This window comes from Clupea harengus, chromosome 20 (assembly GCF_900700415.2).
Source record: "Clupea harengus chromosome 20, Ch_v2.0.2, whole genome shotgun sequence".
Classification (NCBI taxonomy): Eukaryota; Metazoa; Chordata; class Actinopteri; order Clupeiformes; family Clupeidae; genus Clupea; species Clupea harengus.
The window spans coordinates 18325786-18338313 of record NC_045171.1 but is presented as its reverse complement, the minus strand read 5'-3'; the positions used below and the strand labels follow the sequence as shown (position 1 = coordinate 18338313).

The following is a 12528-nucleotide window of genomic DNA, read 5'->3' as shown; positions in this document are numbered from 1 at the left end:
TTGTAGTGTTACTATTAGTTGTTGTGGTGACACAAGCTTGACAGAAAGGAATGGTTACTGGTGGATAGGGATAGTTGGCAGGAGCCTCTAAAGGGATTAATTTCTCTAAATTCTGCTTTGGTTCATTTTGGGAACAGTTACAGTTGTGAGATTCTAAAGCCATATTTTACATATATTTCATGCTTCGATATTTCATTCTTTCCGTCTACCATTTGGTCAGTAAATTTGTACGAATATCATTATGATTTTATTATTTATGATTTTATTTTCTACAATCATGTATGCTTCTCGATGAGAAATCATGTAACCTACAAAATAACAGCATGGTAAAACAGAGAAAGAGGCCTACACAATCACAATTTTGAAATGATAACTTTACTGTAATACCAGTGATTTAGAACCATCCTACACTTAATGATAGCCTACACTATTGTAGATTCGGTTTATTACACGTCTTCTTACTTTATGCTACAATTTCCGTGTAGGCTGCATAGCTCTTCTTTAAGTAAACGTTATTCACGGGTGCAGTATTACATTTAGTTCACACCACAACGCCACAGATGCGAGCGAACATGTTTTGATTTGGATTATATGCCAGTCTCCATTTATGCTTTGCGTTTTCAATTATTTTTTGTATTATTGGTTTCGGATCTCGATAATGTATGTCTAACAATCTACACCGCACACGGAAGTGTTTACTTGCTGTATTCTGGTCGCCTGGGCTGGCTTGACACCGCGTGGTAGGCCTATTACATCACAGCAAAAACAACCCGAACAATGACCGAATATAAACACGCACAGAGGGCCTTGGACACCCGCTGCTCGCTTATAGTAAACAAGGAAAACAATACAATCTAACATTTTATTGCGCATGTAGTCCGCTCACATACAATCAAGATGCCAACATGGCGAATAACAACAACAACAGTATCCAGGTTGAGGATGCACAGCACAGAAAGTGTGCGTGATATTTTAAATAAATCCCATGCAAAAGGCCATAGGCCAACATAAAAGGAGGGAGGGAGGGAGCGAGAGAGAGATAGAGAGAGGGAGAGAGGGAGAGGTGTCTGGGCCTTGCCTTGAAACGCGAGGCCTGACTGGAATACTAATGCTGCCTAATATATGCATTTCCCCAGTCTGCAACTTCCAGTGACCATGGGGATGTGCTACGAGAGAGCGAGAGCAAAGGAGAGAGAAACTGGATGAATACTGTAGACTGCGCTGAAAATGGAAGTCGCCTCTGATATGAAACGTGTCGATAAGGACAATTAATAAATACAAATATGGGCAAAGAAAAAAGCAACATCACTCGCCCAGACCTGCAAAACGCAGCAGTATCTTTAAACAAGAGAAGTGATGGTTGAGAGGGAGAACAAAAAAGGCGGAACCCCCCTCGAGTGCTTCTCTGCTTCTTTCTTATCGGGGTTCTAATGAGAATAAAAATATTCAGCTCAACATATCTAATGCAAAATAGTGAAAAATACATATCGCTCCGACACATAAAACCAACTCTAACATGAAGGTGTACCAGATAACGAGCACAGCAGGTCCACCTTGCGCCGTGGGCAGGCCCCAGTGCGGCTAGTTTAAGGATCAGCGTTGAGGATTTGCATAATGGACCTTGTAGTATTGTGCCCTTCCGAACAATTTGTCCAGTGTCTCGGCAGTCCTGCGTTCTCTACGGGGTGTCGCACCCGTGTATCACCCGCGATAAAGCTGGGGCGTTTTAGTGGGGATCAGAGTGGATTTGGGCTTTGGGTACAGATGATACTCTACACCCAAGGCCTTCATGAAGAGTTACTACCGCTGCATGTTATATTGATAAAATATCACTGGCAAAACGAAATGGTTTCAACATATACAACGTTTAATAGCTAAAAAAAACATAAAATCTTGGCTGTTATTAAATGTTTGGTGAGAACAAAATAAATGTTCCAAAATATAAATTGACGCATCCAAATGACAGCTGCGCATAACAATGACGTTTACTCATGTTATAGCTTAACCTCAATCAGTGCTACTACACACCAAAATACACTTGTTCAGTTATTGTTTTCCGGCCTGTTTCATGTCAGACCTTTGAGTTTTTAAGTGTCGTTTACAGTGGTTTGAAACAAAGTAGAATGCTCATATCTACACCATAAACGTTAACAGACTCGCAAAACCAACATATTCATCTAATATTTATAGACTTGCTTAGCCCAATTTCTGCGCGAGACTATGAGTTTCTATGGACAAACTGCACAGCAATGGCATTTTGCAGGCTTGAAAAAATAGAAAGAATATTCAAATCTCGTATTTAAACAGGCAAAAGAAATTATAATGGCAGATTTGAAGCCAGGCGACTTTGTGAAGTGTGCTGTTGTAGCCTATCTGTTCTCCCTTGCGCCCTCCGAGCACGTGCCGGAGGCGGAGAGGAATAGCTGATAAGATTAATTGTGGGACCAAAATCAATTTCACATTTGCAATTCACTGGGTTTCCACGCCACCCGATCAGCTCCGTTACACTGCGCTACCCAGGGATCCCCGCGCTCGCCAGTGAAGGCCCCATCACCTGCGCGACAGAAGCTTCCATTACAATGCCAAGCCATGCAGTGCCAAACTCTGTACACGTCACAAGGACCTTACCTGAAATGAATGAGAAATATAAGCTTGAGGGTTGGGACGTAGGCTGTGTTTGAGGTTGAATATGTGGCCTAACTTTGGCCGACAGATTACGTCCAATTCCGCCACAGAATGACATCGCGTCAGTGATGTTCTGATGATGGATCTACGAAACTACTGACAGATAAATTATAACTTTGATTCTTCATATTTCCACAATTGCATGAGATGGAGCTCTAATGAACAAGCCCACCAAATTACATTCAATGTATTTTCATGAGCTAAAATGAAAGTGCCAACTCTTGAAATGAATCACTCAAAATCTCTAAAGCTGGAATACACACTGCAGTTGCGTAAAGGCTGTGTTTGCAAACGCGTCATGAGGTCAATGGAAAAGCCAAGTTAAAAAATGTCATTGCTATGTCAGGGCACTGCATTGGTAATGCATTTCATGAAGCCCTTTAACCAACGTTACACAACTGAATCTGAAGACATTTATTAGCTTTCTGAATTGACCCACCTCTCAAACAATTTCAGAAAAACAATATGGGAAAAGAAATGCAGTTTTAAAATTATTTAATTTTTAAAATAGATGCAATGTACTCCCCCCCCCCCCCCCACACACTCTCTCTCTCTCAAACACACACACACACACACAAACACACACAGAGACACATACACACACACACACACACACACACAGAGACACACACACACACAAGCTAAGCAATATAGGTTTACAGTTTTCTGTACAACTATAGTCCGCATTGACTCAGGGGTATAGATTCCTCCCTATCCCGTCACATCCCGCCATGGAAACCCGGCCATCGATGACGGGAATAGCATAAAGAGATCCCATCAGCATGTGGATTACACGGTGCACCTCCAAAAATACCTCCTGGAAAAACATCAGTGCCCAAAACCGAGGGTTGGGGCTTGGGTATGTACAGTAGATGGCTATCTGAAGGCAAGCGGAGAGAAAGCGGGGGCCGGCGGGCGGGCTGGAGGGCCCCGTCACGGAGGGGCCGGGGCCACATTCCTCACTGCCCACACAGAGACAGGGACATCGAGCTTCTCACTTTCCTCGCCCTCAGAGAAGAGGCTCCTTTGGCTCGCCCCCATAGAGGAACCATTAAAGGTCTTACTGAGAAGGCTTTCACATCACAGTCCCTGAGAATACTTAAAGGTTCTGCTGAAATCCCCTTAGCCAATCAAAGGTTATTTGTGGGGACATTTTCTGTGTGGAATCATTTTTTCCTCTCTTAAAATGTGGCACACAGTACCTTAAAGGCTCTACATAGGTTCTTAACTAAAAACGAATTACCTGTCCAAGAGTTCACTGACCAAACGGTTCAAAAATAGTTATCTAAGTGAACCTCGGGATCCTTTCCTCAAAGGATTGCTACGGGAACACATGAGGAAGCATGAAGTATCAAACCCCTGGGACACTTAGATACCCGTGAAAGGAGACTATTTACAGCACGGATGCTTTTTTGCTCTCAACTAAATGAGTAATGTTACCGGTGATATCTTCATCGCAGGCAACCAGAGCAGATCACTCTTTGTCCTATATGTTCCACATTAAGTCATTATCTATAGTCAGTCCATTAATTCTGCTGGTTTTATTAGCCCAGTGTTGTGGCTGCATCTGTAGCAGTGACAGGCATTTCCAAAAGCTAATCTGACAGTTAATGTCTTCATTAAGGGCAGCACATTAATTGGCTTACTTCAGGGGGACTCATCATTTAATTGGCACAAATGAATTTGCACCTGAGCATGCGTTCACCTCGCTGCTGGGAGGAGGTATTGTGTGGAGTGGAGGGAAGGTTGAGGAAAAAAAAAAGACAAACAACTCTATAACTATACTGCCTTCAGCCGAGGATACTGTGCTAAAAATATGACCGCCTGTCGAACATTATGGAATTTAGATCCCCCCTTTATAAAAATAAAACAATTAAAACTTGGAGAGCAAATAAGCAGGAGACTCTGACAAGGCGAGGGGCAGACATTAGAGGGTAATTAACACTCTGAAGGCTGAAACGAAGAATGGCGTGGCAATGCAATTAACACCAGTGTTTACCTCCACGCACAGATATGCATGACACTGTGCATTCTCTTCTCTAATTGAGTTGACAGGGAGGGGGAGGAGAGCTGAAGTATGAGAGTATGTATATGTCTGTGTCTGTGTCTGTGTGTGTGTGTGTGTGTGTGTCTGTGTGTCTGTGTTGTCTGTGTTTGTTTGTGTGTGTGTGTGTGTCTAAAATGTGCTGGGGGCTGGCATCTACAGACTTGGGTTAAATGATGGGTAAAGGTGGCATATAGAGATCGAAGCAGATCGCACCCGAACACATTTTATGCCGTCTTGATCTGTACTCTTCGTACACTTAAAAACAAGGATGCAATGTACAAGTTACTAGGTTGCACCCATATGACAAACCCTATGACCCTTGCAATGTTCTACAGCAGTCTTATGTTAGGAACACGATAGAGATTCAAAGAACATTTGATGCCAACCACCGGCCCCTCATAGGGGAAAGATGTAAAGTGGTCCCCCGAGTCTGCACGATAACAGCTGGAGCTGGGGGGCCAATTGCTTTAGGGGCCCGAATGGAATGCCCGTGGTGGGCACCTCTGGTCTCCCCCCATACAATAGAGAGCCGGGCACGCGCCAGGCGGTCGGGAGCCAGCGGGCTATTTGTGGCGTGCCCACGAGCTGGCGTGGTCGTCTCGGCCCACAGTGCGGTGGGTAAGCTGACCGGCGGTGGCGGCTGGCCTCTGCGCAGTAGGAGCAGTAACGGGGGCTAGAGGCCGGCAGGCCAGGCTAAAAGTGGCTAAATTACAAACTGCAGTCAGGGGGAAAGGCAGGTCTGTCAGCAGCAGCCCTGGCACGACTCAGGTCTCATGTCTCATCCAGGAACCGCACCAACAAATATTTTAAATGCAGGAGTGTATCCGCAGACTATGGGATGGCCCCTGTAGTGGCAACATTATCAAAGCTAACGTGGTTCTGTTCTTGTCAGAAATTATATTCTGGGGAGGCTCTTTTAGACAGCTGTATCTCTATATAGGTCTAAAACTATATCCCTTTACCTGTCCCACTACATCCAGTTGATAGCAGTGAGGAATAGTATAGAGACGGATGAGGGAGCTAAACTCAGAAACTCATTCAAGGCAAAATGTCCCTCTACTGTCCAAACCCCTTATAAGTTCTGCCAAACCCTGTTCAAAGCCAGTTTAGTCCTACCTGACTCCCAAATCAAGGTCCTCTCACCTTCCCCACATGTTCAAGACCCCCCACCCCGTGTCTAACGCCGTGTACCTGTCGAGAGGGTTAAGCTTACCCTGAGTCTTGTCATGCTCCACTGTTTTCCACCAAGTCCAGCTAGGTCAGAGGTGTGTGTTTACAGTAGGATATGAGAGTATGTTGGCTTACTGATTAACATCATAACACACTTCAGACTCTCAGTTCTAAGTAAGGAGCTGCACCAAGTGCACAAGGTGTTTCAACAGTGTTAAATATGGCAAGAGAAGTGGAACTTTGTCCACCTTTTCGTATTACTGCTATACTACGGTCAGTTCATTTTCCCTTAGACATAAGCCACTGGAATTGGTGCGTATACACTGCGCCTGAGAAATACTGCCATCTAGAGGTGGACACAGTCATCTACACTAACACAAAGCAGCTCCTCACATCGAACTTTATGTGTTTTCAGTGCATGTTTTCGGAATTTTTCCTTAGCTTGGGCAGTAATCAGACTTGGATGGTTCAGTTTAGAATCCTGCACCTGTACAGGACTAGGGTGGAATTTCCAGTAGTCCTAGTATGCCTTGGCCTGTTAATACTTGATTGAAACCATTGAAGTTCAATCATTAACATTGGCGTAATGCAAGATCTGAAATAGACATTTTACACAGGCACAAGTGAGGGCGAAGACCTCTTAAACAAGACTAGTTGTGTTTCCATTGAAATCATTATGGAAAAAAGCAAAGGCTTATTTAAGAAATTCCTATATGCCATCTACAGGGGGGGTTAGGGGGTGGTGTAATGTACTGGGCACTTCAAACCTCTTCAAGAAGCAAATGGAAGAATGACGTCCGTCACAGGAGAGTGCATGTCAATAATGATCTTTAATGTCAATATATACAGAACTTGAAAGAAAAATAGAATTTTAAAAATTAAATGAAATAAATACAATATGATACAAATTTCCACAATGTCTTTGAGGAGATATTCATGGAAATTATATATTTTTTTTGTCATTTTTTCTTCTTCTTGTTTTCAAATTCATCCGCGCCATGAGCAGAGGTTTCCCTTCCCCAATCCCAAGAGTCTCTGCAGTAACACTGATCCGACAAGCACCTGACCTTTGAACCTTTGTTTCGTTCTCAAAAGTTGTCTCATTGTTTTTTTTAATTAATATATATATTTATATATATATTTTTTATTTATGACAGAGGAGGTAAACTTAAAGACATCACCAGAAAGCAAACACCAGGACAAAAACAGAAAACTATATAACAGCAGACTGAGAGGGGTTAGGAGGTGGGGCAGAAAAAAACCAACTAAATAAAAAACAAAAACAAACCAAAATAACAAAACAAACAAACAAAACAAAACGTAATAAAAAAAAAGGTCTTTGCCAAGCTGGTTGCGAGTGAATGTGTGCTTCAAGGGTATCGGGGGTTTGGAGAACAGATTTTATGCGAAGGTGGCAGATCACACGTCCAAGCTGACAGGGTGGCTTCGCTTCGATCTCCCTGGGTAGAAGCGGAATTATGTACACCTTTCTCTCTCTTTTTATTTATTTATAAAGCCTATGGAAGTCTAATTCTTCCCTACTTAGTTATTTTCTTTTTTCTTAAATACATAATATTCTCAGCTTCTTGAGGTAACGTGAGGCTCTTTGCTATCAGGACTCATCCCCTGGCGGTCGGGAGGCGTCGTCGTCTCCGGCTCGAATGCTAAACGGTTTAAAGCCGGAATCGCTCGCCTGTGGCGCGCTGGCCAGGTAATAAATTCTCGGCAAGAGGCAGTGAGAAGGGAGAAGGGGGGAATCCTAAATCAGGGATTGAGCAGGCAGAGAGGGATAACGGGATAAGAGCAACATGCCTACTGATCTGTGAAATGTGGTACACAGGATTTTTTTCTTCTTCCTTTTCTTTTTCTTTTTTTTTGTGTGAGAAGCAGCTTCAGGTGCAGCCGGTCACAGTGAGTGAGAAGGTTTCTTTAGCTGGTGCTTTTTTTCTTTTTAAAATATTCTTCTTTTTTTTCCCCTCAGCATGAGTGACAGAGAGACAGCGAGAGAGAGAAAGAAAGAGAGAGAGAGAGAGAGAGAGAGAGAGAGAGAGAGAGAGCAGAAAGTGCATATACCAGAGAAGAAAAACAAAATATATTTTTCTTTTTCTTTAAAAAGACAAAAAAATGCAAAAAGTCACACATAAATCCCCAGCAGAACGGTTTGTTTGTGTGCATGTGTGTGTTTCCTCTCTTCAGGGAGTTCCGGTAGCCCCGCTGATGACACGCGCAGTGAGGTCCAACTAGCCAATGAGAGAGGAGGCAAGGTAGCAAGGCTAGGTGTTGATTGGTGGGATTCAGGGTGAGGGGGCGGGGTGTGGTAACATCAATAATAGCAAAAGACAGAACGAGAGAGGAGAGTTCGAGACGTACACCGGAAATAGAGAAACGACAGGACAAGCAAGAAGGACAGGAAAGGATAGAGTAGAGGATGACGGGAATGAACAGAAGAAAGAACAAGGAGGCCGAAAGAGAGAAGCTAGAGGAGAAGAGCAAAAGAGGAGAAAAGGACTAGAGGGGAGAGGAAGAGCATGATGAAGAGAGGAGGGGAGAGAAGAGAGGAGGAGAATGGAAGAGGGGAGAGGATTAGAGAGGAGAGTGAGGTGACAGGAGAGGATATATTAGGGGAGGAGAAAATGAGAAATGAGGAGAAGAAAAGAGAGGAGGGGGAGAGGAGAGGAGTGGATGGGAAAGGAGAGCAGCAGAGAGGAGAGGAGAGGAGAGGAGAGGGTGCAGCGGAGCGAGCAGCAGTGGTGGTGGTGGGGTGGGGTGGGGTGGCGGTGTGTGTCCGGCTGCTACATGTCGGTGGAGGTGAGCTTCTTCATGCTGCGCCGCTGGGCCAGACTGGACGCAGCCACCGGCTCCAGCACCGGCTGACACGTCTTATGGCTCAGCGCCGAGTACGTGGCAGCCATCGCACCCTGAGGAGTCACAGAGAGAGAGAGAGAGAGAGCGCGCGCGCGCGCGCGAGAGAGAGAGAGAGAGAGAGAGAGAGATCCATTCAAATCACACATCACAATAATAATAATAATAATAATACTACTACAAGCACATGTGCACCCCAAGCAGACGCAAAACAACAAGCAAATGTATTGTACATTCATGCGCACACTCACATACACACACAGCAAGACAGGAATGCACATGTCGTCACAATGCTATGTTATTGGTTTTGATCAAGCGATATCCAGCTCTCGAAATGAAACACAGATGTGAGCTCTTGATCCATCACTTGTTGACAGTACTTCATGATGACAAGAGACTTTCATAGTGGCTGCCTGCTTCAGTTCCAAACACCAGACCATACTGTATATATCTTAGAGAGAGTGTGTGTGTGTGTGTGTGTGTGTATGTGTGTGAGAGAGAGGGGGTCTCACCTTGACCAGGTGAGGTGCGTCGTGCCGTGTGAGCTGGTAGTGAGGAAGCTGGTCGCGGCAGGCGCTCCACGAGTGCTTGAGCACCTGCTCTGCAGAGTAGCGTTTGTGTGGGTCCACATGCAGCATGTGAGACAGCAAGTCCTGACGGAGAGGAGAGGAGGAGAGGAGAGGAGAGGAGAGGAGAGGAGAGGAGAGGAGAGCCCCCTGTCACTACAGCAAGCCTATACACCTGTTATTGTTGGGCCACTAACACAAACTATAAAATGATTCTGTTTTCCAGATATTCTGACATGACTGTGTGTGTGTGTGTGAATCTCCTTTGATACTGAAATGTAATTTCTGATGACATCTGATGGGCTGTGGTGCACATATAGTAATACAGTCAATCAGTATGACCAAACAGGCCCAAAAAGGTGGATCATGTGTCACTGGGGGCGACTTTTGCTGGGTCTGTGCTGCATCCAGACAGAGCTAGCCACATGTAGTTGCCCAGACAGCCCTCTAGTGTCTACGAGAGGTACTGCGGGAGTCTGGTCAGTAAGTAAACTCTGACAATACAGCTTTGGGCAGACTGGGCTTCATCTACCACAGGTGTGCAAGAGCTGCCATGAAAGCATTAGGTAAGTCGAATATGCAGTATGCTAGTGTGTATACATGAGGAGCGGTATGCAGTATGCTAGTGTGTATACATGAGGAGCAGTATGCAGTGTGTATACATGAGGAGCAGTATGCAGTATGCTATTGAGTATACATGAGGAGCATTATGCAGTATGCTAGTGTGTATACATGAGGAGCAGTATGCAGTATGCTATTGAGTATACATGAGGAGCAGTATGCAGTATGCTATTGAGTATACATGAGAGTGAGAACAGATAAATGAGTGTTTTGGTGTACAAAAGTCTCTACGTGTGTGTCTTTCTGTTTTCCAAGACGATGGATAACTGTGTCTGAGTGAGTGTGTGTAAGTGTGTGTGTTTACCTTTGAGGAGTCGGAGACAGTATCTGTGTCTGTCTGAGTGAGTGTGTTTAAGTGTGTGTGTGTATATGTCTGAGTGAGTGTGTGTAAGTGTGTGTGTTTACCTTTGAGGAGTCGGAGACAGTATCCCAGTTGCCTCCCTTGAGGGAGAACTTCCCACTGCCGATCCTCAGCAGAATCTCCTCTGGTGTGTCGTTTGGGCCATTGGCAAACGGGGTGTAGCTGAAAGAGCGCGCCCACACACACACACACACACACACACACACACACTTCATTATCATCATCTCAGACATAACAAGAATGCCCCATATCTTTTAAAGATGGTCCAAAACATTTTAAACTCAATCTTTCCCAAGCCTTTAAATACATTATAAACATTTTGTCATGGCATGATACATATTACACTTATACTTCTTTGTCTCCTTTAAGACAGATCAAATACAGTGTTTTTGTGTGTGTGTGTGTGTGTGTGTGTGTGTGTGTGTGTGTGTGTGTGTGTGTGTGTGTGTGTGCACATACCCAGCCAGCATGGTGTAGAGGAGCACCCCCAGACTCCAGATGTCACAGGCAGCATCGTAGCCCTGCCTCATCAGTACCTGAGGAGAGGGAGCAGCAAAGAACACTGAGCTCACAGGAGGGCCTCCGAGGCAGGAGTGTGTGTGAAGTACGAGGCAGGAGTGTGTGTGAAGTACGAGGCAGGAGTGTGTGTGAAGTACGAGACAGGAGTGTGTGAAGAACGAGGCAGGAGTGTGTGTGAAGTACGAGGCAGAAGTGTGTGTGAAGTACGAGGCAGGAGTGTGTAACCTACGAGGCAGGAGTGTGTGAAGTAGATCATGTGAGAAGTGCTCTGTGTGACTCTCATTGAGGCAGGGCCTGATTTTCAGACTGGTCTGTGTGTTGCCACAGAGTTGCCATAGAGTTGGTGGTGCAAAGGTGTGTGTGTGTGTGTGTGTGTGTGTGTGTGTGTGTGCACATCTGTGTACCTGTGTACAACAGTATAGCATGGAAGGTGTGTATGTGCAACTTTCTGGCCTGCAAATTGGTGTTGTAGCAAGGTGTGTTGGTGAAGCGGGCAGTTTATAATGGCTGGTGTGTGTGTGTGTGTTTCACGTGCGTACCTCTGGTGCCACGAAGTTGGCGGTGTAGCACGGCGTGAGGAGCAGGCCATTGTCTCCCCTCAGCTGCTTGGCGAAGCCAAAGTCACAGATGCGGATGGAGTCAGGGTTCCCCGAGTCGTCCATGTACAGGATGTTACTCGGCTTTAGGTCCCTGTGCACCACCTAGAGACAGACACAGACACACACAGACACACACACACACACACACACACACACACAATGTTTAGAAAGCTGATTCATTCTTCAATATTGAATCCATCTTTGTGCGTGTGTGTTTTGAACCTGTCTTTTTGTGTGTGTATTATTGTATTGTGTGTCTGTCTGTGTAGCTTATGTCCTGACATTGCAATTAGTCTTAAGTCTTGGTGATGGTGTTGATCAGGGGTGTGTGTGTGTGTGTGTGTGTGTGTGTGTGTGTGTCTTACCCCCTGGCAGTGCAGGTAGTCGACGGTCTTGGTGATGGTGTAGAGCACAGCACTAGCCTCCCGCTCTGAGAAGTACTTCTGCCTGAGGATGCGGTCGAGGAGCTCCCCACCCTTCATCAGCTCAGTCACCAGATACACAAAACGCCCCTCGTCATACACCTAACACACACACACACACACAAAACAGATTGCCACATGTTACAAGATAGAAAAACAGAACAAAACCAACACCCTTCATCAGAGCCCTAAAGTATACACTCATACCCTCACACACTTGACATACTTTTTTTTATCTCTGTTGCCAGATATATAGTATGTCCACGATTGTACACCAAAGAAACACACACACACACACACACACACGTGCAGACTTACGTCTTTAAGCGTGATGATATTCGGATGCTGTCCGTAGCGCATGAGAACCTCAATCTCTTCCGATGGGTCCCTCTTGCTTTTGTCTATAATCTGAACAAACACACACAGGGTCACAAATACACATAAGCTAATAGCACAGAAGCACACACACAGGGTCACAAATACACATAAGCTAATAGCACAGAAGCACACACACAGACATCTACAGGTATCAGAAATACATATGTATTACATGAAAATGAATAGAGTTTGGTGATGTTCCATGGGCTATACTGCCCCCTGCTGCTAAAAATAGGAACTGCATGCAGTAGCAGCCAAAAACACCCTAGCAGCCGGATTAACCAGACAGGATCCTGCT

General features: G+C 45.0%; 1 protein-coding gene across 2 annotated transcripts in view; it reads right to left on the bottom strand.

Moving 5' to 3' along the window:
- Positions 1 to 8655: 8655 nt before the first annotated feature.
- Positions 8656 to 12528, bottom strand: part of rps6kal (ribosomal protein S6 kinase a, like) — a 23276-nt gene continuing 19403 nt past the window's right edge. For both annotated transcript variants that reach the window (XM_012834438.3, XM_031587166.2), the window contains 7 exons: positions 12171 to 12260; positions 11796 to 11954; positions 11371 to 11532; positions 10772 to 10848; positions 10357 to 10474; positions 9277 to 9417; positions 8656 to 8820 (listed from right to left, as the gene is read on the bottom strand). In XM_012834438.3, the coding sequence (XP_012689892.1) occupies positions 8695 to 8820; positions 9277 to 9417; positions 10357 to 10474; positions 10772 to 10848; positions 11371 to 11532; positions 11796 to 11954; positions 12171 to 12260 (873 nt within the window). In that variant the 3' untranslated portion in view covers positions 8656 to 8694. The remainder of the gene's footprint in view (positions 8821 to 9276; positions 9418 to 10356; positions 10475 to 10771; positions 10849 to 11370; positions 11533 to 11795; positions 11955 to 12170; positions 12261 to 12528) is intronic.